Source organism: Chelonia mydas, chromosome 9, assembly GCF_015237465.2.
Source record: "Chelonia mydas isolate rCheMyd1 chromosome 9, rCheMyd1.pri.v2, whole genome shotgun sequence".
Lineage (NCBI taxonomy): Eukaryota > Metazoa > Chordata > Testudines > Cheloniidae > Chelonia > Chelonia mydas.
The window spans coordinates 3,752,908-3,778,779 of record NC_057855.1 but is presented as its reverse complement, the minus strand read 5'-3'; the positions used below and the strand labels follow the sequence as shown (position 1 = coordinate 3,778,779).

Sequence of the window (25,872 nt, the reverse complement as noted above, 5' to 3'; positions counted from 1 at the left end):
CCGGGTGTGGTGAGCAACTGGGGCCAGCCAAGGGGGGACCCCGGGCAAAGGGCCCAGCGCAGAGAGACACCCCCAGCCAAGGGTCCTTGGAGGCCAGACTGGGAGGGAGATCTTAACCCGACAGGGGGCTGACACTGGGAAGAAGGGTCTCACCGCCCAAAGCCCAGAGGTGTGTGGCCACCACCATGGCAAGTGTCCAACCCGCAGCATCCCTGTAGCACAGCCAGGGCCTGGGCCAGGGCCATCGACTGTGAACTGCCCTGACGTTCCAGAGACGCTGTTTGTGATGTTCCCTGCCACAGAGCGGGGTGATGTGTTTCCTTTAACCTTTCCCATGTTTCCTTATTCTTTTTTTTTTTTAAATTAATTGTTGATTAAATAACTTGCATTTGCTTTAAATTGTATGTAATGATCAGTGGGTCAGGGAGGTGCCCAGTGCAGAGAGACCACCCCGAAGTGGGGACACCCTAGCCTCTGTCCTAGGTGACCGCAGCAGGGTTGGGGGTTGAGCCCCCCAGGAATCCTGGGCCCAGCCTTGTTGGGGTTATGAGGACTCTGCCAGACAGGAGAGTGGAAGGGGAGTCCTCAAGGGCAGGGAGGCCTCTGGGTAAAGGAAGTGGGAGCGAGGACTCAGATCCTTTCGCTAGTCCACTTCACGGGGGTAGTGCAGAAGCCAGGAAAGTTTTCCACAGTAGTAGGACCATTCCCCTGCTTACATATAGTTCATCACTTGCATGTGTTTCACTACTTATGATGCCTCAGTAGGTCTGATTCTTCCTTCACATCCAATCTTCAATGCTTTCCGTTTTTAACTACATCCTTGAACACCACCCTATTAATTTTGCCTGCCCATGCCTGTTGTAAGTTGAAAGCTTAGCACCTGCCGTGAGACCCATCATGCTAATGAAGCAAGCCTTGTGTCAGCTCTGCCCTTTTTTACTCCCGAACACCCCATCTGCATGCTTTACATCAATAAAGATTAAGCTTAAAACGCACCACACCAGTGGCAGCTGAAGAACACACCAGCTTGCAAAGATAATTCCGCTGCATCTGCACGTGACAAGGGTGGAGTTGCAGGGTGGTGAGCAATGCAATGGCATTCTCAGGGCGAGGGACAGCCAGCCATCTGGTTCCAGGCCAGTTATGAACACAAGTCGTCCTTTTATCCAGGCCCGAAGGAACATGTTTTCCTCTTTTTTTTTTTTTTTTTAAACTTATATAAACAAACAAGAACCAACAAGAAAATATTTGGCCTCCAGATTGGATAGGCCACAGCCAGACTCTGCCCTGCATTCCAGTTAACACATGTGGATTTGGCTTCCCATCCAAGGAAGGAGAAAAGGACATTGATGATCTGGGATCAAGATACCATTTTTGTTGATATAATTATTCAGTGGCGAATCCACGACCCTGGACATCAGCCTCAGAAAGTCAGTTAAATGCCCAGTTGCGGTGGCGAGGAGGTGGTTTGGCTGGGCAGTATGATGTGGCTATGGAATGCTGTTTAGCTACCTGCCCCTTGCATGTATACACTCAGACCCCTCTCCAGGATCAGTCCTCAGAGACCTAGGAATTAAAGTCCTTGCTTCGTGGACATTATTGCCTAGGATTGGTCAGAAACTAGAATAACCAAGGAACTTTGAAGGCTGTGCTCCCTGCAGTCAGAACTGCTATTAAAGACCACAGGCCTTTCCCCATATAAACGCAGAGTAGCTCCGGAGACTTCAGTGGAGTCATTCCAAACTCATATAGGTGTAACAGAAATCAGAATCAGCCCCCATCCCCTCTTAATGCCTCTGAACACCTACTTGGGGAAGTGGTTTGATACAGGAACCAGTTCTGTGCAATATCAGTTTATATTAACACCCCTTTAGGATCCAGTCTAGCTTCCTTTGACTTCAGTAGGAGCAGGAACAGGGCCCTGGCTTGAAAAGAAAGGATTGATTCTCTTGTCATTACCAGAGCTGTCCCCCCCTCCCCATTATGACCGTTATCCTCCCCACAACGGGCTTCGAGGGGAGAGGAGACCTCAACACCCACTTAGGGGAAACTTTACTCTCCCGTTGAAACTGACAAAAGGAGGACTAAAGCATTTCAGCTCCAGGCCCCTGGTTCAAATCTAGCCCAGGTGCCCAATACTGGGAGGTACTTAGGCCCCTTGCAAGGGAGCGGAGGACGCTCTCAGCACCTGGCAGAATCACATCCAGTCATTGCTATCTGGTGGTTGTCGAGTGGCTTTTGTGAAATGAGCTCGGTGGATCTCAGCCCAACTTGTAACAATCACATTTTATGTTCACACCATAAAAAAAAAAACGCTATCGCCGTTGGTAGCTTTGTTGCTTAAACAAGGGCCCGATTTTGAGAGCCAAGAGCACCTGCAGCTCCCACGGACGTCAACGCGGGTGCTGGGTGCTAATGAGATCCAAAAATCAGGACCCAAGTCACCTTTTTAACCTTCCAAGCTCCCTCCCAAGTCAGCATGGAGACACATGAGTGGGCTAGTATGGGGGGGTGGGGCGGGGGAGCCAAGAAACCCGCATGGCTGCACCACTGGGCCTGTGAGTTGATGTAGTTTTCATTCAGGACACTGCCATCAAGAGCAAGCAGACGATAGGTTCTTAAGTCCATGGATTTGGGGGGAGCTAGTCCTTATATTTAGGTTTATTTCTCATACAAATTGATCAGAGTCCAATACCTTGATTTAAAGGTCATTCAGCACCCTCTACACATGTCCACATGGGGTTTCTGCATCGCTACTCTGTCCAGAGAGGATGAATGGATGGGCTGTGTCTGGACATGGACCGAGTCACTTTAATTTGCAGAGCTCCTACCCTTCTTCTTCGGAAACTCAGGGACTGATGTGACTGACAGAACATTCCCATCTCCACCTGACTTCAATGGCAGCGGGATGATGCCTTCAGGGCTGAAGGCCTAAGCTGTCTTTCATAGATCCATCCCACAAGGCTCAGAGCATTCCATCCCATACAAATACTGTTTATTTTTGTACTGCAGTAATTTTAACTTCGCTGACCACCAAGATGTTTACCCTCTGGGTGAGGACTAGGGATGCTATTTTAGACAATCTAAATTAAGAGATTTTCCAAGAACCCAGCTCTGAAATCTCTTTATTTAGTCAATGGCAGAGCAAAATCAGTCTTCAAGATTAAAAGATAAAAGCATCCCCCTATTTATTAACACTATTGCTGTACATTTCTATTTCAACATTTGTCTGGGATACAGGGCATCTGTCAGATGAAAACAAAATGGACAGACCTCCCAAAGAGCATAGTGGGTAATACCTCTAATGAGAAATAAGTTAAATCGTTTGTGCCAGCACAGATTTTGAACCAGTGGCTTTTTCTTGTGTTATCTGCCACTAGGCATCCAAAGGGAATGGATTACCAAGAGAACAGCATTTTCCACTAGTTCTGGCAAATTCATCACAGTCAGATGTACACTTAGGATTTTTCATAATGGTAGTATTTACATTTCTGTCATACCATGATCCCAAAGTTCTTTATATTCTCCAATGGACATACAAAGTACACAGGGGTAACTTTCTCCACTACTGAAATTCATCCCCCTGTGAGGTTGAACCCTGCAGCTGTTTAGAACACACAGCAACATTGCAGACGATCTTAGTACCAGAAATTAAAAGTAGCGTGTGGAGTTAAAACTTCTAGTCTCCGTTATACTGGTGCAAATCCAGAAGAAAACTCCATGATTTCCATCTAGTGATTCCAGCTTTACATCAGCGCGAGAGGAGAAACTGGCCCAATGTAATTACGCAGTTTGAAGTTTAGGCAGGCAGAAAGTAATCTGAGGAGATGGAAGGAATTTGGCACAAGGACCATGGTAAACATTCCTAGTCTTGCAACAAGTGCCAGGGGACCTTTACTGGCTGCAAGTGGTCCATTTCAAGTCTCACGCTGGTGCTAGTGACAGACTATATGGGCGATTTAATCACACTCTCCTGCAGGACTCCTGCATTACTCAGATTACAAAACCCTTTGGAGCAGGGACGATCATTTTGTTCTCTGTTTATACAGCGCCCAGCACAGGGACTCCTACCTACCATGAGAATACAACAAATTCCCTTCCTGAACCGTCTGCTGCTACGTTGTATGGCCTTGGTCAAGTCATTTAATTGCCCATGCCTCAGTTTCCCTATCTGTATTAGGGAATGTTTGTGAAGTGTTTTAAAATCCTTGGATGAAGAGCATTATACAGTATAAGAGCAACCTAGCAGTAGTATCTGGGCACAACAACAGATTACTGGGAGTAGGATGCAGTAGTTAAAGGGACATTGCAAGGTCAAATTTGTAAAAACACTGTAATTTGGCTAAACACCTTTTTAATAAAACTGAAGATCAATACAAAGTTTTTCAAGTTTTAAAAACAAAAAAATTCAACAGAAGCAACTTCATTTAAAAAAAAAAAACAAAAAAAGGACCTTCTCCTGCTCTATTGGTGACCTAAAGACAGCCACATCGTACTAATGCATGAAATCCTCAAAGTAATATTGGCTAGAAACAAGTTATTCTGGTTAATCTGTAATTGTTATCCTAGCCAAAAGAAATGCAGAAAAGTAACAGAATAGAATGGAAAGAGTTTTAAAAATCAAATGTATGTTTACTCTTTAATGATCTATGGTGTTTGAAAGAGAGGCAAGGACATTATTATTCTTCAGAAATCACTTTTTATCCTGACAATACTCCAATGAGCTTCCTACCCCCTATGTCCAAATCTCTCTTGAATTACACCTGAAATGTATTTAGTGGTGCCAGGCTACAGAAATAGGATTTACACTGTGTCTCTTGTCATGGTGCAAATAGAGAAGAGGCTGAGTAGACGGGCAGACAGAGACATGGTTTAGAGATGGATAGTTAGAAAAAGGTAGCAAGCACTCAGGAGCTGGAAACAGAAAAGCAAATGTGGAAGGAAGCAAAGGCTATTAAGATCGTCTGGCAAACAATGCAGGCAAAAGGGGGACAGGAAAAAGACTAAAGGAGGAAATGAGAAGCTAGGAGAAAAGCTGGAGGGTGAGGTTAGAAGGAGCAATTGTTTTTGATCAACCTGTCAGTTTTTTCCAGGAAGTTACTAGTTATTTTTGGCCAAGGATTCCTGACTCGTGAGAATCCGTGCAGGGCATGGGGAGCTCTGTTCTCTTGTGCTGTTCACAGGCAGAATGTCCACAGCAAGTTCCAACAAGGTTACTGACTCAGCAGTTTGTAACCGGCCAATGCCGTCATGTCTTGCAATTTCCTACTTCCCCAACCCACATGCATAGCAGAGAAAACCCCTAAAGAGGGCAAAAGCTTTGGCCTCCAGGCTACATTCAGACACAAACCAAAACTTGCCAAGGCAGCAAAAGCAGGCAGGTCATAATTCAAATCAGAGTCCGGAGGGCAAACAGCACCAGTGATCCCCCAAACCCCTCCTACCAAAGCCTAGCAGGCTCTCAAAGGACAGCAGCCCGTATGTACTGTAATAGACAAGTCAGCCTGTATGTAATAGAAGTAGAGAGCATTCAACATATAGCCTCTTCTGCTGACGAGATGAGCGTTTGGGAACACACTACAGACCCTTCTCTTCTCCAGGGGCCGGAAAACTCAAATCTTCTTTTATTTCCATTAGTGCCTCTCCTCCCCTCCCCCCATTCTCTATGCTTATTCGTTCTCCCAAACACTGGCCCACCTGGCAACGGCCGTCTCTGGCTGTCCCTGGGGTATTTCTGGCCCAACTGGAGATCTCTTGGGGAAGCATGAGCCTGGGAGATTTCCAGCCCAGTGGTTCCAAAGAAGGTCAGGGGGCACATCTGAACTTTGGGGCGCTTGGCCAAACGTCTGAAATAGATCCCGCACTAGGGCCCTGATCCAAAGTCCACCCAAACCAATGAGAGGCTTTCAGCTGACTTCAATCAGTTCTGAATCAGGCAGGAGTTTGCTCAGGCCTGGGGCACACTTCCTTGTATCAACATTTTGTGCAGGAATTTGATTGTGTTTCGTTTTTAAGCCTTTATGGGTTAGCGAAAGCCAGAATTTCCCCCCTTCCCTCAACTGCCATAGAGTTAAAGGCTGATCTGCTGGCGAGTTATGGTCCAACAGAGTTATATGGTATCATCCATGAACCTAGAAAACCCCACCTATCATTGCAGGGGTGTTTTCTGCGCATATTTAAAAAGACAGAGGCAAGGTACTCCAGTGAATTGGCCAGGATAGCGTAGCAAGTAGCACGGGGCACCAGAAAGCCTCAGTTTCTAAACCCAGCTCTTCCACAGACTTACTACAGGGACTTGGACAAGTGACATTGATTATTGGGCCAGATTCTGCTCTCACAATGGTGTAATGGTAACACCATTGTAACTGAGGCCCTCTGAGTATCATTCGAATCACACGTTTACTGGTGTAACACCGCTGACCCAAAGGAATTACTACAGAGATACAGCCATGTGAGATGAACATTTGGCCCTCTGACTCAGTTTCCCCATCTGCAAGGCAGGGATAATAGCAGTTGCCTTCTCTGATTTACAGGGCTAGTGTATGGATGAGTTTGTATTTATACAGCACCATATTTTGTAAAGCACCGTACAAGTGCCAAGCCTTATATTTTTGATTTATTCCGTTTTGTCATTACCATCAAAGGGTTCATTCCCCTCCCCTCCCGAGAGCTAAACAAGCAAGTGAGAGGTCACTAGGAGTGGGACGGAGAAAGCACATTCCATACAGTTCGTTCTCTCTAAAAATGCAAAATGACATCAAATCCTGCCGTCCAACCACACAAGGGACTCTATGGAAGTACCCAGCTGCCAGTGACCCACCCACTCCTGGCAGAGTGACGGGAAGGAATTGTCCAGGGTACACAGTGGGATGTTTAACCTAATCTCATTTCCTCTTTGGTTTCGAGAGGAGCAACAAAAGCAAGACACTGCTTGGATCTCCAGAAGGTCTGCAACGTGTTCAGGCAGCAGGTCCATTACAACAACCACCACCAATAAACCCTTCTCCGCAAAGGCACAAAGGAGCTGGGAATGCAAATGCCAAGTACGAGAGAGACCTAAAGGGGTGGGGGAGAAGGGTGTCACAGTCTGCCTCTCTCGCCAGATGTCATACAAGTGCAATTCGAGAGACAAGGCGGGTGAGGCAATATCTGTTGTTGGACCAACTTCTGATGGTGAGAGACACGAGCTTTCGAGCCACACAGAACTCTGCTTCATCTCCGTATGGCTCCAACGCTGGTCTCTTTCACCAGCAGAAGCTGGTCCAATAACAGACATTATCTCACCCGTCTTGTGTCTCTAATATCCTGGGACCGACAGGGTTACAACTACACGGCATACATACAAGTGCAATGTGAGTTGTACTCGTAAAGCCTGAAGTCACTGGCAGCTGCAGGTGCTTGGCAAGTCTGGAACTTAAGGCCCTACTTGCTAAAGTGAATGAACAGATAACATGGTTGCAAACAGCAGTTGCCAGAACAGAAATGAAGCCTCCCCCTGCCCCCTCCCTAGAGAGGTGTGCAAGTCTCAGTAGCCAGCAGAACCTGTGTGCAGAGGGGCTATTAGGGGAGGAATTCAGGGAGTTCTGCACACCCCAGCCGTGTCTGTCTGCTGCATTGGACAGGACTGTGTGTGGGTAAACAGAGCTGGGGTGAGTTGTGCTCTATGCATCAACCCTTTTCCCAGCCTCCCCTCTGCCTCAAACTCCCTCCACCCCCCTCAACTTCAGGTTTTAGTGGGGTGGGCGGGGATGTATCCCATGCCCTGGGGAAATTTGCCAAACCCATTTACTCAGACTTGACACAGAAAGAGGATTTGGCTCTCAGTACACAGACATCCAGGACTCGTGGTCAGTACAACTCAGGCAAATCCAGTCTTGCACAAGCGACCTGGATCAGTCTCTGCACCTTAGGGGACCTATCCTGATACATCGTTATGGAGAGAAATTCTTCCAGCTAGCAGATACCCCACTGATGGTTTTGCTAAGCAAGAAAGGTGCTAAACTGAGTGGCTCACTGGAGGCCAAGGCAGAAAAAGCTGAGATCAGAAGAAAGGTTTCCATAAAATGATTTTTAAAACTTCCAATTAAAATAGTTGTAGTAAAAAAAAAAAAAAAAAAAAAAATCCCCAGAGGCAGTGTCTGAAACCCAAACATTTATACAGCTAATGAGAACATCCACAGTTACATTAGGTGGGGATAGACATGCTTTGAGAAGGAATACAGGCTCAGATTCTTAAAAGGTTTCAGACACCTAAACGTCCAGTGATTTCAATGCGAGTTAGACCCCTCAATACTTTTGAGGATCTAGGCCATAAGCTCTGGGGGCTGTAAAATCACAAACATTGGCAGGGGGGCTCAGAGATTGCTATGGAATATCTGAATCTTCTTTCAGCTCATCTTTTTGAAATGGAGTAGTTCTCAAGTTCACTGTATCCCTTTAAATGAGGAAAACGGACTCGGATGGCAGAAGCAGGAATGGAAGGCAGCCCTTATTTGGCAAACACAAAAAAAGACCCTAAAGCATGGAGTAATTTTGCTGAAAGGGAGCCAGACATAATAGGTTCAATCCATATCCTTCTGTGAACTCTATGCAGGTAGACCCCTGAACCCACAGGCAACCCCGTTAACTTCACAGGATTTGCTTCTCAGGAGGAGAAAGGTTGAAACTGCATATTTCTCAGGAAGGTGACTTGAGTGGAGCTCCACATAGGTGAAGGCATCCGCCCACGAAGAGCTCACTGCAGGCTTCAATGACACCAGAATTTGGACCAGACTATAACCCTGTTTCTCCAGTGGTATTTCTTTCTAGGGCTGCATATTATGCACACTGGGTTTCTTAACTTCCTGTAAATCCTTTCCTTTGCATTTCCAGTCCTGTGGATTGCAAAGACCTCAAACTAAGACATTACAGAACAGGAAGCAAAGCACAAAATGCAGCTATGATTTTCAGTGGGTCCTTAATCACAGGGACTGATGATTGTCACCCACTTTCTGTCGCTGTTTAGTTAATACATTACAAGCATTTATGCTTTCAGTACTGACATTTGCTTCTCCATTTGGCTTTGGTGGATTGCCGCAGAATCGCCACCACCAAGTCTTGCTCTACATTGGAAAGGGCAGATCTCCACTTAATACCCGCCTTTAGCAATTACAACCTTGTGTCAATTAAATAAGGAGAAGTCCAGAGGGAACGTCCCAGCAATGTTTTACATTTTCAGCTTGGCACAGAATAATTTCCCAAAGAGTCTCTATACTGTTAGCCATAAAATGTCAACTTCCTTCAGGTATCCGGTGGCTCAGCAAATACAGCATCAGCCTTGAATTAAAAAAAAAAAAAAAAAAAAAAAAAAAAAGAGCCAACCTCAGCTGTTCAGGAGATTTTCTGCCCACGGCAAGTTCATTAAAGACAACACAGTCTTCATGAAGAGTAAACAGCGATGATTTGGGAACAATTATCAGGACAAGGGGCAGGATTTCAGAGGCTACGAAAACATTGATTCTACTGTACCCTGTAAAGTATTTCATACCACAAAAAATAGACAAGAGGCAGACACAATATGATAATAGAAATCATGTATCCTCTTGCTACATGCACAGGGAGAGAGAAAGGAGGTGTCACTGAAGTGACAGGGGTTTAAGGTACCGCTGCATTAAAATGAAAAAGGCTCTTGTACCATAACTTCACAGTTGCTGGGTTTTCCTTAAAACATTCCTCGTAAGGCAAGTCATTTTCAACCCTAACCCAGTCCCCTTTAAACTTTCATTAGGAGGAAAGAACATGGATGCTTTAATGATGTACTGAGCTTGAGAGTCCTCAGCCACCAAAGAACAGGAGAAGGAATGTAACTGACATAAACCATAGCAATTCAGGACACAAACTAATGTCTTAGCGTAGATAATTGTCCAGGACCAACTTATCAGTACATCCCTTCGAATACCTTGGGTTTCAATTTTCCTTCGGCTTTAGGGGGGCAAACACTTGGGTTTCACATTGGCTCATCTCTCCCCTACATCATTCATTATTTTTGCTTCATTGTACATAGTGTTACCAATGAGATGGATAGGGACTGTAGAGACAGGTGAGTGGCTGGGTGGATGGGGAAGGGATGGACTGGCTAGTTCCTGACTTGGGTTCACACCTGCTGAAGCTGTTTTCACAGGGCACCCTGAGCCTGATGAATGGATGGATGCCTCGGTCTCACCTGATGTATGCCACCACAAGTAGACGTAGGGCTCCAGGTGCCAGATTTTAAAGGTATTTAGACACCCTAAGGATGCAGATAGGTGCTTAGTAGGATTTTCAACAGCACCAAGGAATCAAACTCAGACTGATTTCATAAACACCTATGCCTTTAAAGATCTGGCCCCGTGCTAAGGGGATGGGTAGAAGGGATGAGGAAGACAGACAGGGATGAGGAGAATTAACAGAAAGACAAGTGAATGGATGGAGAGGCTGGCTGGCATCTCTGTCACCTGGATATACATCCGCTGCGAGTAGATGGATGGGGGAAGAGGGGGAAGGAGAATGGATGGAGGGGGCTGGCCAGGGCCAGCTCTCACCTGGGAGTACACCCATTACAAGCTGTTGTAGGACACCCTGTATGAAGAGATGTGGGGATGGATGGTGGAGGTGGATGGAAGCTGGGGGTGAATAGATGGGGCCGGCTCTCACCTCGATGTAGGCCCGTTGCAGGTAGCTGCAGGGCACCCGGCGCTGGCGGGGATGGGTGGAAGGATGCTGGGGGTGGATAGTTGGGGAGCGAGGGCGGACACTGGGGGAGGAGAGATGCGGGCCGGCTCTCACCTGGATGTAGGCCCTAGGGCACCCGGCACTGGCAGGGATGGGTGGAAGGACGCCGGGGGAGGAGAGATGCGGGCCGGAGGGGCGCGGGCGGAGGAGAGATGCTGGGCCGGAGGGGGGCGCGGGCGGACGCCGGGGGAGGAGAGATGCGGGGCCGGAGGGGCGCGGGCGGACGCCGGGGGAGGAGAGATGCGGGGCCGGAGGGGGGCGCGGGCGGAGGAGAGATGCGGGGCCCGGCTCTCACCTGGATGTAGGCCCGCTGCAGGTAGCTGTAGGGCACCCGGCACTGGCAGGGATGGTGGAAGGACGCCGGGGGAGGAGAGATGCGGGGCCGGGGGGGCGCGGGCGGAGGACAGATGCGGGGCCGGCTCTCACCTGGATGTAGGCCCTAGGGCACCCGGCGCTGGCAGGGATGGGTGGAAGGATGCTGGGGGAGGAGAGATGCGGGGCCGGGGGGGCGCGGGCGGACGCCGGGGGAGGAGAGATGCGGGGCCGGGGGGGGGGGGCGGGCGGACGCCGGGGGAGGAGAGATGCGGGGCCGGGGGAGGAGAGATGCGGGGCCCGGCTCTCACCTGGATGTAGGCCCGCTGCAGGTAGCTGTAGGGCACCCGGCGCTGGAAGTCGGCCCGCACCTCCTCGCTGGCGCGGTGCCGGGAGGCGGCCCCCAGCCGGCGCCCCTCGCACTCCCGCAGGCAGCGCGCCCGGCGCAGCACGGAGCCGAAGAAGGGCAGGTCCCCGCCGGCGCCCGGCCCGAGCCGCCCCGGGGGCTCCCGGCAGCCCAGCCCGCAGCGCAGCCGCGCCTCCCGCAGCTGCCGGTGGCTGCTCAGCGCCCGCTCCAGCCAGCGCACCGCGCCCGCGTAGTCGCCGCCGTCACACGCCTCCACGCCGCGGGCGAAGAGCGCGTCGAAGGGCGGCGGGGGCTGGGGCGCGGGCTCCGCGGGGCCCCCGGCAGCCTGGCCCAGCAGCGGCAGCAGCAGCGCGCCCCAGAGCCGGCTGCGCCAGCCGGGGGCCATCCGCGCTGCGCTGGGGCGGGCTCCCCGGGGCAGAGGCAGGCGGGGGCCGGGTGCGAGCGGGGCTCCCTAGGCTGAAGCCGCGGGGCTGGGCTCCGGCTCCATGTGCTGCTCGGGGACCTCCTCGCTCGGCCGCCCGGGCGTGAAACTCCACCCCGGGCTCGGCCGCCGGCCGGCAGCTCTTAAAGGCACCGGCGCTGGGTCACACGCTCCTCCTGCTCCGGAGCGGGGCGGGCAGCGGGCTCCGCCCTGGGAATCGGAGCCGCCGGGGGCTGGGGCCGGGCAGGGTCACGCTCAGCCGGGAGCTCAGCGCCGGCCCGGGTTAGTGCAGCGCGCCCGAGCCCCTTTCCAAACGGGGGGGGACGGGGAGCTGCGGCTCCTGCCACTGGCGGGGCCCCCAGCCGGCTTCAGGGGCGGCAGGATCGGGCCCTCAGCCGCCCACGCTAGATCATCCGGCTGCAGCTGAACGAGGACGAAACCCCCCCGCTCCCCCAGCCCCATCTGTGGCTCTAATTCTCGTCGCGAGTTGTCTTTCAGGCAGTGCCGACGAGGTGCCAGTGGCCATCCCAGTGTTTGGTGTGTTCGGTTCTGGGGCATGACAGAACAGAAAGGTTTAAAGACGAAGGAAGCCATGAAGCTGCTCCCAGATAGGACGTGGCGCCAGGGTGACCAGATGTCCCGATTTCAGAGTCCTGAGATTGGGGGCTTCGTCTCATACAGGTGCCTACTGCCCGCCCTTGCCATCGGGTCACCCTAAGTGGTGCCCGAACTTCCTTCAACCCCCGGTCACTAGTGAGCGACCCAAGAAGAGAGGTTTAGCAGCATTTAAAGCCCCCGCTGAGGGTCAGAGCCCCACTGTGCTAGGTGCTGTGTAGATATAGATAAAGACCCTCCGTGCCCCAGTGAGCTCACAGTCTGCACAAGTGGAGAAAACTGATGACTAGGTTGTGGGGGGGAGAGGGACTCGTCATAAATCCAAAAAGTCTCCTCAATTTGTTGCAGAAGTGCCCCTCTGCAGCCTGTCCCCTCTGGTGCAAAGAAACCGGGGTCGCTCTGATGCCTTTAAGGCATTGGGTCCTGGGAAGATAGGTCAGAGCAGGCTGAGCTGGGGGAGTTAGGGGGATAGAAGATAATGAATAAGTGCTGTGGGAAGGAAGCCCAGTTTGTGTACAGATTTCTAGCTACATGCCCCAGGCTAGCAGGCCTGGGAGGGGCAGTGTTTGGTGTGGTGGGGGTTGAGAAGGCAAGGAAGTCCCTCTTAAATGATCTGCTTCATGGCTGTAACATTTTAAAAAAAAAAAACAACTTCCCAGCTGCAGGCAATGTATTTTCCTCTCTCCTGCTCCCTCGACTTCCCTGTGGTTGCCTAACTATTTGCTAAATATTTTGTGACACTCTTCAGTCTGCTGCTTGGAGACCTTGGTCTCTGGCTTCTGTGTCCCCCTTCCCACCTACACAAGCCTCTAACTTCTAGGAATTTTGCAAATAAATCATCAGGGTGGGCACAGTGAGCCAGAATGGAGAGGTCTGTGAAGCATCCTCCTCATCTCCCAGCTGTGTGTAGGTCTCTCTCTTCAGGGTTCCCTCTTCCAAAGCTACAGCACCTGCTCTGCCAAAATATTACTCATTTTGGATTCATTTTAAGGCGGTATTTTTTGTTCAAGCTTCTCATTCTTGCAATGAAGTATTTGGCAAATGCAGCTCAATGAAACATTCAAAAATCGCACTGTACACTGGGGGGAAAAAATCTAACTATAATTTCAACTCATATTGTTGAATCCCTGACAGCAAAAAAGTTTTTAAAAGAAGTTCAGTTGATGTGGGGGAAAGAAGCTTTCACTGCGCAGGGCGGACTGGGCAAAAGTCTGTTGGAACCGTTTTTTAGAAACCCAGGATCTCATTCAGTTTCAGGCTGTCAGCTCTTTGGGGCAGGGCTCATCATTGATTATGTGTTTATAAAGCACCTTGCACAATGGGCCCACCAAACTGATCGCTGCTGAAATGTAAATGTTTAATAATAATCATGGAAGTAAACCTAGACCAGCCCTGGCAGGTGCCTGTCCAACCGCTTCTTAAAAGCCTCCAGTGATAGGGATTCCACAACCTCCCTTGGAAGCCCATTCCAGAACTTAACGACCTTTATAGTTAGAATGTTTTTCCTAATATCTAAGCTAAAGCTCTCACTGCAGATTAAATCCATCACTTCTTGTCCTACTTTCACTACAAATAGTTTATTTGACAAAAAGTGCAACCGAAAACTATCAGTGTATTTGACAAAAATAGTTTTGGCCAATCACAAAACAGCTAGAGGAAGTGATGGTGCTGCCATCCCAGCCCCCAGATCCTGATTCCTCACACATACCTAGGTACTGGAGCTAGAGGTGCTCCTGCACCTCCTGGCTTGAAATGGTTTCTATTATATAAATGGGTTACAGTTTAGTTTAATAGGAGGGGGAAAGGGTGCAGCTGGAATGCATTGTGCCCTGGGTATTCTGGCCTGCTGAATGGTCCCTTGGGGTTAACCAAGGGCTTTGTGGGCTAACCCAGGTGTTCAGGGTACTCTATCCCACCTGCTCACAACAGGAGGGAGCATTGTCTGTGCCTGCCAGAATAAACCCTCCTCAACTGCTGGCAACAAAAGCACTCTGCTGCAGGCTGTACAGGACTCAATCCTTTCCCAGCACACGCTACGCCCCACTTTGTTACACTGGAGTGCTCAGTCCTTATCTTCTGGACTCCAACCCCTGTTCGCTGGTTTCACCTCAGTTCAAGCCTCTCCTTAGCACAAGGCACCTAGATGTGTCTACTGTAAAACCAAATTAAAGTTTGTTTAACAGAGCTTGAGATAGAGATTCAAATAAGAGCAAGTTAAAAGGTTTGGAAACATAGGGTTACAGCTAAAAAAAAAACCCATAAAACACAGTTGATAGCTTATCTATTTACTAGCAAGTTACTTTCCTGTGTTTTTCACCCTATGGTCAGTCCTTACAGTGCTTGTCCAGGCCAGGAAGCTGGGATCTGCTTTTCATCAGATAGTCCCACTGGCAGCATCTCCTCCATAATGGAAAAAAATCTTGTACCCTTTCCTCTTCTCTAATACTGTTACAGACAATTGTTTCTCCCCCAACCCCCACCTCCACCCCCACCCCGGGGGTCTCCTATTCACAGATTTTGTATTTGTCTTTGTAAATCCTCAAGCCTGCACCTGGTTCAGACAGTAAACTTAGGGCTGGCTCCAGGGCTGGCAACAGTTCTTGGAGTTGATTGAGTTAGCCCTGGGACCCGCCTCACCTCAGGGGACAAGTTTCACTTCAACAGTTTGAAGACCTAATAGTCTACATTTTACGTCTCTCACAAACTATTCCCCATATAAACATCTTGCAATAACTACGAGGATCAGCTGGTTCTTAGCTTTTGGCAGACACCACGCACGACCCGTCTTTAGTGAAATATTGAGAAGATGGGTGGACACAGGGGCAATATACTCGTCTGAGCATCTCTGAGTCACAGCATATGAGGCTGCTCTATGCTGGGAGTCAAATTGGTCCCAGAATCAGAGGGGTGCAAAGATGGAGTAAAGCCCCCCCACTCCTTGGCTGTATCTCCTGAGAGGCATAAGTCAGAATCAGTAGGCTGTATTTGATTTCTTCCTCTATTTCCAAGTCAATTACACCAGTACTCACAGCACATGGTCAGCACTGAGGCCATGAACAGGAAGGAATGCAGAGCCTGAATGAATGGAAGAGAGTGAAGTGAAATGAAATGTTTTCGGTCAGTGTGTTACCTTTTCCGAGCCAGATGTTCTTTTCAGAAAAATCTTTTTGAAACAATCAAAAAGGTTCTTAGGCACGAGGTGTTATTTTAGAGCCGTGTCCTGTCACCTTAGTCATTGAATGGGCCTGATTCTGATCTCACACCAGATTTACACCAGTATTGCTCCATCCACATCCACAGAGTTACATCACTGTATGACCAGAAGACATGCATGAATGAGGAAGAACAGGATCCCACCCTTAGTTCCAGCAATACCAATATCAGTTAATTATCATCATAATTTGTAACCAGGCCCCAAGATGCCCGAGACAGCTTTCAAGCCTTTAATGAAAGGAATAATTCTAAATATGCAACAACTCGACCCGCGTTCAGCAGCTGCTGATCCTGGCTCCTGCGAGGTTGTTTTGAAAGTTTTTTTTTTCTTACATGAACAGATTCATCAGAAGCTCCCCTCCCAAATACACCCTGAGATGTTGGTCAAATCCCCGATGATTTGGCAACATGACAGGAGAAGAACTTTCCCCAAAGAATGCATTTTAAGTAGAACTTATTTATCTGGATCCATGTGTCAAGCCCCCCTTCTGTTTTCATTAGCAGTTTTTGACCTGATTATTCACCTTAATTCACAACTGAACTTTGCAAATCCTAAATCAAACACTCAAAGCTGTGCTGCCATGTACTGTAAGTAGAGATAGGTTCAAACCAACAGGTAAGCTCTGACACTTCTAAACTGCAGTGGCTTGATCCTCAGCTAGGGTACATCACTGTAGCTTTTTTGAAGTCACGGGGTCTCTTCTGATTTACAGTAGCTGAGGATCTAGCCCTGAATCAACATCTGATTTCTGTGGCATATACCTATCTGTAATCATAATTCCCTTTGTATTCAGAGGAATGGTGATGGTGAAGATAGATGGATGAAGGGAAGGTGAATACAAAGCTTACAAAATGCAAAAATAAATGCGGTCCAGATTAGGAATATCTTTTTATGGAAAACTCACCCCTTGAGTCATTTAGAATTAGACTAGTAAAAGCCCTGGAGACTCCTAAGGGGGAGAACTATTGGCATGGGAGGGAACAGTGAGATGACTTCTCTCTCGCTAATTCTGTATCCTTTGTTTTACTCAGAAGGAAATCAATAAAATGACATGTTGCAAAAGATCAGGAGGGGATGGAGGTGAAAATACAGGGTGCATCATGGCATTAAAAGCAGGGATGAGAACGCCGCATCATCTACTCCTGTGGGTTTAGCTATCATCTCTTTGCTGATGACTCATAAATTACTCCTCCACACCTGACCCATCTCCCTCTGTCCAGTCCTGCATTCCAGCCTCTCTGACATAGCATTCTGGATGCCCCACCAACAACTCAAGTTCACCTTGGTTAAGGGGAGCTCCTTATTCTTCCTCCCAAGCCCTGTTCACTTCTGCCTTCCTCTGTTGCTGCTGACAACACCTCATTGTCACCCTGGGAGTCATCGTCAACTTCTCCTTCTCCCTTGAGGTGCAGGCCATGATCAAATACTGCATTTGCTCCTCCACAACATACACAATCAAGAACCTGACACTTCCTCTCTGCCCTGACAGCTGAACACTTCTCCAAGCCCTGCTCATCTTGATTACTACAGCCATCTCTTCTCCAGCTTCCTATGTCACCCTTTCCAGTCTGTCTAAAGCTTGCCTGCTTAACTTAGCTTCCTTGCTTGTCCATCTGAACATGCCACCCGCTCCTTGTACCCTTCCGCTTGTTTCCCTTCACATACAATTTCAAATCTAAACTGCTTGTCCTCACCTTTGAGATCCTACACACCTCTGTTCTGGTATAAATCTCAGACGTTGTCCCTTAACCCATCTTCCCCACCCTCTGCATTCCACTAACAATGCCAGTCATGAGAACATGTTCTATTTATTGCTCCCATTCCCATCCCTGTGTCTGGGCTGCCCTGTATGCATATGTAACCCACCGGCAAGTGTGTGTTACAGGTCCCCTCTGTGTTCAATCCACAGAGGATATGATTTGTTAGCTCAAGCTGTAGTCATTTATGCTTTTAGCTCTGGAAGTTCATGGTTCAATCCCTGGTATGTTGGCTAAGAGGGCGGCTATCACATATAGATCCCACTTTGCAAAGTAACCATCCTCTCCCCTTCCAAATTCTTCCCAAGATACCCTAGTAAGAAACAAAGCCAGCTCTGGGTTGTTCCCTCCTCAGGATCTCCCAGGGTTCCTCTCTTTTCTGATGACGTGTTTTTGGGTAATATCCAGCTCAAGCAGACATACCTGTGCTAGCTCCAATAGAGCTAGTGCGCTAAAAACAGGAGTTCAGCCGTGGAAGTATGAGGGGTTACCTAGCCCAAGTATGCAGCTAGGGCCCTGGACGGGGGGTCATTCTCAGGGAGGCTAGCCTTAGCCACCACTTGCGCTGCAACAGCTGCATTTCTATTTGTAACGCACTAGCTGTGATGGGGCTAGTGCGGGTGTGTCTAGATCTCGACTGCAAGCTCTACGCAGTGCTCAGATACCCGGGGGATGGATCAGACATAAGAAATTACACACAAGAGAATAGAATTGTACAGTATCAACCACACGGTTGGCATGGAACAAATTATATATCCATATATCTATAGCAGTATAGATATATATTGCAGGCTTGACAAAGCCCTGGCTGGGATGATTTAGTTGGGGATTGGTCCTGCTTTGAGCAGGGGGTTGGACTAGGTGACCTCCTGAGGTCCCTTCCAACCCTGATCTTCTATGATTCTATGATATAGATAATTAATAATAAACAACAACATGAATAAGAGGCTTCTCTGTGTTTCCATGTGCAGACAGTTGTATAACTTTATTAAAAGCCAAATGCCTGCACACTTTGCTTATGTAGAAACTTGGACTGCAGTGCAGTTATAAATTAAAAACTAATAAAAATAAAGTTTAACATGTACATACAAAGTACACAACCACAGGCTCACTAGTGACTGGGAGGGATTGGCCAGCTGCCTATGTCTTTGAGCACAGATTTAAAATAACTCCGAAACACCACGCTACTTATTGTGCTAACAATTACTAATGCTAACAAATAATTAAACTACATTTTACATGGCACCTTTCCTACCTTAGTGTCACAGAACGCTTTACAGACTTAAAGAAAGTTGCAGAAACTAACAGAAAAAACTTACATGATACTAGGAACAGCAAAAATATACTCCTGGACTCATGTGGTACGGATATATTCAATACATAGTCCAGAGTTAATGAGGCTCTTGAATGGTTTCATTGTATAACTTTTGTCTGAACTAAAGCTGTTAGCTACAGTTATCTATCTTTTTGGTTGTATTCTGTACACAAAGGGCCAAATGTATCCCTAGTGTAATGCCACTGACATCAGCACCATTACAAAAGGGACGAGTTTAGCCCAAAGCGTATGTATGCGCAAACATGCACACACTGGCTCAGGCTGCACGTTTGTGAGAGTGTGATCTACACCACTGAGTTAGGGGTTGATTTCAGCAAGGCCCCGGTTAGTCTGTTCAGTGGAATGGAGGGAGAGGCCAGGAAGTGAGCTCTGTTTTGGCAATGCGCGAAGGATGAAATTCACGCAGGTGGGTTGGGATTATCCAAGGCCCACCACAGCATCAAGCCCTCCATCACTCCTCCTCTAAGGGAGGGGGAGGAGGGACCAGCAGCCATGCAATGGGTCCCTCTTGTGTGGCCTGCAAGGGGCTTGTGGTAGCAGGGCTGCAGTATTTGCATGACCATAGAGCCAGTGGCCTAAACTCCTGCCCAAGTGGCTCAGAGGAACTGTGGTGTTAGCCCCAGTCCCCCCAGTGTAACTCTCAAAAAGCCAGATTCCTCTCGCTTTATGCTTGGTGGCGTAGGATTTCACCATGAGCACCTAAGAGTTTATCCCCTACGATAGGGTAGCACAGCACGGGTAAGGCACGCCGATGCATGCATAGGACTAGGGGTGCTGGGGGTGCGGCAGTAGCCCCTGGCTTGAAGTGGTTTCCATCAGATACAGGGTATACAGTTTGGTTCAATGGCTCTCAGCACCTCCACTGTACAGATTGTTCCAGCACCCCTGGGTGCATGCAAATGGAAACAATCACATCTGGTTACTACTGGCCTGGGTGAGTTTGGGTGGGATCTGTCCCTGCTGGGGCTTGAATCAAGGGCAGTAGCCACAACAACCAGCAGCTGCTGCGTATGCTCTAGTCATGTTCCACTATTGGGCAGTACAAGCTTTTGCCTGGATTCACATGAATTTCCATCCTGCTGTCTTTGTCTTTAGCCACAGAGCGAACCTGACTACAGTTGGCTTCCCACAGCAACAGAGAGATCTCTTCATCACTGTGGATAATGCGCAGGAACCAATTGATTTCACAGAGTACTTTGGTTGATCTTCCTCATCCGTGTCTTCTCATGCTAATGCTCCCCATGCCCCAAAACATTGCCCATTGCTCAGGAGATAGGCCAAAGACCAAGACAATGGGGGGAAGAAATCAATACGTTAAAGAAGGAGCTACCATTTCAGGAGGTCACTAACTCCTAGCAGTTGTTCTATAGGCAACAGATTCTGGAAGGCAGGTTGGAACTGTCATAAAACACAGAAATGGCTCTGGGACAAGATTCGGAACTGAATCACTGCCTCAGAGATATGCATGAGAAACTTGAGGGAGTTTGGGCAGAGACAGAGAAAAAACATGCGTGCCTGACGTGGGGGTGGGGGGGAGGGAGTCTACTTGTGTCTATGGCAACAAAGTAGTGATTCAAGAAAAACAAATCCTTATTTGAGATTTCCCTGAAATGTGGGTGATCAAAGGGAGTTAGAACATGATTGCTCTCTATAACTATATCAGAGAGATAAATACCAGGGAGGGAGAGGAATTATTTAAGCTCAGTACCAATGTGGACACAAGAACAAAGGGATATAAACTGGCCATCAGGAAGTTTAGACTTGAAATTAGATGAAGGTTTCTAACCACCAGAGAAGTGAAGTTCTGGAACAGTCTTCCAAGGGAAGCAGTGGGGGCAAAAGACATATCTGGCTTCAGGACTAAGTTTGATAATTTTATGGAGGGGATGGTATGATGGGATAGCCTAATTTTGGCAATTAATTGATCTTTGACTATTAGCTGTAAATATACCCAATGGTGTTGTACCAATAAATTAAAAACCAGCAGGATCTTATTAAAGGGAAAAAGGCAAAATACCACATTTATTGTGAATACAGAAAGAATCATAGTAAGCAGTTAGTTACAGCTATAACATTCCATTCAATCTCATATTTATTCACACACACACACACACAGGTTCTGCAAGGTTGTTATCATAGTTACCAGCCTTAGAGTTGCTCATGCCAAGCCACTGGCCAGGTGGCCTGGACATGAGGAGGGAGCAGGGCCTTATCAGATGCTCATCTGATGCTCCTGGAAGTTGCTTTGCAGAATCAGACCCCAAAGTTCTCACTTTTTAGAGTCTATTTTTATAGGAATTTCTTCCTATGCCAGTCTATGGGAATTGCTTCATCATGCTGTTGCTGAATCAATCAGCAGATAGCACATTCCTGACAGCTCCAAGATGTTATCTTGTTCTTTGGTTCTCCCATTGTTGAGGCTGTTGGGTGGATTCCAGTTTGCGCTCCGGGGGTCCTCTGGTTATTTCCACTTGATGCCTTCTTCAGCCGATGGACACTGGATTCTTAGGCTGGCACCTCCCTGATCATTCAGTTATTATCCACACCAAGCATCCATCCACATACATCCTCTATCTCTATTTTAATCACAATTGTTAATACAACAAAAGGGCGGGGAGTCTCTGAGTGCTGTTTCTGTTGTTACAGAGTATTGTTTTGAGTCTCTCTCTCTGTGAATTGCTTTGAGAACAGACTCTGTCTTAGAATGTACTAACACAATTAGCAGCTTGCAAGTTTCACACACAGAGGGAGAGAAACAGTACCAAAAACCAAGAGACCTCTTAATTAGTAATACCCTGGAATTTAAACTATGGGGAATCAAACTCATTTGTGATTTTAATACAGAACTTCTTTAATATGATCCAACAATGGCCTGTGATGGGATGGGATCTGAGTTACTACAGAGAATTCTTTCCTGGGTGTCTGGCAGGTGAGTCTTGCCCATATGCTCAGGGTGTAGCTGTCGCCATATTTGGGGTCGGGAAGGAATTTTCCCCCAGGGCAGATTGGCGGAGGCCCTGGGGTTTTTCGCCTTCCTCTACAGTGTGGGGCACGGGTCACTTGCTGGAGGATTCTCTGCTCCTTGAAGTCTTTAAATCATGAGTTGAGGACTTCAGTAGCTCAGACTTAGGTTAGGGGTTTGTTACAGGAGTGGGTGGGTGAGATTCTGTGGCCTGTGTTGTGCAGGTGGTCAGGCTAGACGATCATAATGGTCCCTTCTGACCTTAAAGTCTATGATTCCACATGTCAGCATAGTACCGTAGCTAAGTGATCAGACTGGCTATAAGGAGACCAAACTTTTAGTCCCAATTCTGTTTCTCATTTACTGAATGACCAAGGATTCTTCAGTTTCCTGATCTGTAAAGTGGAGATGATACTGCTCATGTATCTTTGTAACATGATTTGATATCTATGGAGCAGATCTTCTGGGGATGTAATCAGGAAAGTCCCACTGACTTCAAAGCACTAAGTGTTATTATCAGTGACAAGTCAAGGGCCAGAAGTAGGTCATACAGGGTCATATTGAACAAACAAATATAAAGTGGATATTAGAGAGACTTGGTGAGGGAGGGCATATCTTTTATTGGACCAACTGCTGTCAGTGAGAGAGAGGAGCTTTCAGGTTGTTCTTCAGGGCATAAAATGGATATTACATTTTAGCACCAGGTTAAAGTTGTTAGGGAGGTAATACACTATACGGGTTGTGTACTGCAAGGATACATTGGCCAAAAGAGGGAAAACAAGGAAGCTCATAAATTGATGGATTGTATTGCCATGAGTGCAGGGGATGGGAGGAGATGACCTACTGAGGTTCCTTTCACTCCTTCACTTCTATGATTCAAATGGGAGCAACTCATTGTCCATGAAAATAAGGCCTTGCTAGTGCACTGGGGATGAGACAGTAGGTGAAAATACTCAGAAACATCTTGAGGTTTGTTTTGAATCAGTTTGTATATCTGGGTGTGAATGTTTAATAGGCCAAACCCATCCCTGAAAGGGAAGTCAACAAACTTACACCAAGATTAAATGTGGCCCAGTTTGTTTTTAATTTGGCTTCTTTTTTTCCTGCACATTTTCTCATATTTCTGTTGCCATGGTGCATTTATTATCTTTGTCTTTAACTTTGTCACTTTTGGTCCTGTCCCAAAATGCCCTTCAACAATTAAACAGTGTTTAAAATAAGATCATGTGAAACCTGCGGGTCGCCTGAGCCAATTAAAATAGACTCCAAATTCCACTCCAAAACACACCCTGAAAAGAGCAAGGCTTTTATCTATCGACCCTTATCCCCAAATTACCCAGCAGTGGAAGACTGTAGTAAATAAAGCAAGTATTTCCTTTCCCAGCACAACTCTCGACTGGATTTAGATCCCACTTTGATTGTGGGAGGAAAAAGGGACATTTAAAATATGAAAGACCCAGAAAGAATATAAGGGAAATTTAAGCCCAATATTAGGGAAAACTTCCTATCAGTGAGACCTATTCAGTTAGGTTTCCCGGAGGCAGCAGTGAGAACCCCATCACTTGGGAAATCTAAAAATAATTTAGACATGCATTAGATAATGTACTTTAGAGAACAATGCACTGGAGACCGATGGATTAAATGCTTATTATTAGCAGTATGACAGAGGTCCCAGACGAGAATCTTACAGTCCAAATAGCCAAGACAGACAAAAAGTGGGAGGGGAAATGATCTAATACAGTAGGTCTTTCCTGGTTTTAATTATGATTCTATGAAAATAGAGGAGAGAAACTAGAAAAGATGAGTTCATTTATTTAACACATCTTATGTTTCCTAAAATTTTTGTGTCAAGATTCAGCATTCTTCCAATTACTACAGTTCTAACAAATCTACCAAAATAAATAAATCCTTATTTTTGGATTACTACTTTGCAATAATAAAAAATATAAGAAAAATGATCTACAGCTAAGAGGTACAATACTCAGTGGCTCTTTGTGATTATTATGGTGTATTGAAAATGTAAGCTGTCACTTTAAATCAGGGATGGGCAAACTACAGATGAGCTCCTGCTGGGGAGAGGAGCCTGGGGCTTGCCCTGCTCTGGTGCTCCAGCCAGGGAGCAGGGTCGGGGGCCGCTTCGCACAGCTCCAGAAAGCAGCAGCATGACCCCTCTCCAGCTCCTACTCATAGAGGCAGCCAGGGGCCTCCATTCCACACGCTGCCCCTGCCCCAAGCGCCGCCCCCAGAGTTCCCATTGGCCGGGAACCGCAGCCAATGGACAGGGCAGTGTGCAGAGCTGCCTGGTGGTGCCTTTGCTTCTGGGAGCTGCTTTAGGTAAGCGCTACCCTGCACCTGCACCCCTGACCTCCTCCTGCACCCCAAACCCCTGCCACAGTCCTGATCCCTCTCCCTCCCTCCGAACCCCTCGGTCACAGCCCGGAGCACCCTCCTGCACCCCAAATCCCTCATCCCCAGCCCCACCCCAGAGCCTGTACCCCCAGTCACAGCCATCACACACACCTCTGCACCCCTGCCCCGATCCCCCCTCCCACCCTCCAAATCCCTCAGTCCCAGCCCAGAGCACTCTCCTACACCGCAAACCCCTCATCCCCAGCCCCACCCCAGAGCCCAGAGCCCACAGCCCCAGATGGATCCCTCACGCCCACCCCCATGCCCCAACCCCCTGCCCAAGCCTCGAGCCACCTCCCACACCCTGAACTCCCCATTTCTGTCCCCACCCCAGAGCCCATACCCCCAGCCAGAGCCCTCACCCCCTCCTGTACCCCAACGCCAATTTTGTGAGCATTCATGGCCCGCCATACAATTTTGATACCCAGATGTGGACTCGGGCCCAAAAGTTTGCCCACCCCTGCTTTAAATGCTCAGGGTTTTTTTTTCCCTGGTCCTGCTTGCAGGCCAAGGGACTCAGTAGGGAAATGTGTGATCTGGGCCTGGCAAGGCTAGCAACAGTCAGTCAGCAGGCAGAACGTCTAGACTAGAATAAGGTGCAGTGAATTGTGCTTCTCTGTTTTAGGGAGCAGCCTGTTTTGTCTCTCTCTGTTTTGGGGTTCTTGTGTGTTATCTTTCTGAATTCTAAGAAATAAAGTAGTGTTACTTCAGACTTCCAGCAAGAGTATTGTATGTTTTCATCTAACTTCTCTGTGTTTGTTCTGTGACCATAATAATTATATCCCCTAATACAAGATGGAAAGATCAACCCAGGGCAGAAACAAAATCTTTACTCTGGCAAAGTCAGGCTGAGATGGGTCATTGGACTTACTGTACATGTGCAGAAGAAGGCTCAGAGGACACAAAGAAAATGTAAGGATAAACAAATTGTTAAATGAATTTGGCAGAAACATTTTTTTTCAGTAAGATGCTTCTTTTATATAGCAACTAATGTTCATCCTAAAGGATCCCAAAGTACTCTTCAAACTGTATATATACACAAGAATCATTTCTCTACAGCTACTAGGCAGACAGCAAGCATATAATACACTGCTCAGATGTCGGAAAAGAGGAAAATTTAACCGACCAAGGACAGCAGGGCTAACTTCTGTCCTGAAGGAAAGTGCCATGGGGAGAACAGACAGGGCCAACATTTTTAAGGTCTTATTCAATAGACAGTAAACTGCCAAGAACTCAATGGGTCTGATTCCCCTCTCATATTGGTGTAATTCAGGAGTACGCCCACAGAAACCAGTCAAATTACACTGGGGGGTGGCCATTGACACATCTCCAGGTACCTCCAGGAACAATGTGGGCCAGTCCCCACCTGCATGACCCCGCTCCTCCTGGCTTGACCTCACGTGTACTATGTGTGCGAGGGCATGCTGCATAGAGGATCCCATTTTGGAGAGCAGGCTGCCTCACCCCTGCTGGTGTGATCTCACATGCATGATGTATGTGAGCTCATGCTGGCAAAGGTGGTCTCTTCAAAGTGGCATCCTCCATGCATGATACAGGACAAAACCACATCCAGTTTTGTCTGGACAGAGGACAAAACAGGAGTGTCCAGCTTAAAACTGGATGAATGGCCTGCCTACGCTGGTGTGAGGGGAACGAGGCCAAGTATTTCTACTCTGGAAGGATGAAGGGCCAAGTGAATCTTACCTGGATTTGAACCTCTGTTTTCGGGG

At 47.8% G+C, this 25,872-nt stretch overlaps 1 protein-coding gene across 2 annotated transcripts in view; it reads right to left on the bottom strand.

Moving 5' to 3' along the window:
* P3H2 (prolyl 3-hydroxylase 2) overlaps window positions 1–11,982 on the bottom strand; it is a 118,740-nt gene extending 106,758 nt beyond the window's left edge. Inside the window, exon 1 of one of the 2 annotated variants that reach the window (XM_037908996.2) lies at window positions 11,373–11,982. In XM_037908996.2, the coding sequence (XP_037764924.1) occupies window positions 11,373–11,813 (441 nt within the window). In that variant the 5' untranslated portion in view covers window positions 11,814–11,982. Of the gene's footprint in view, window positions 1–11,044; window positions 11,157–11,372 lie in introns of those variants that run through there. The other variant, XM_037908997.2, reaches the window with a different exon arrangement.
* Window positions 11,983–25,872: the final 13,890 nt, after the last annotated feature.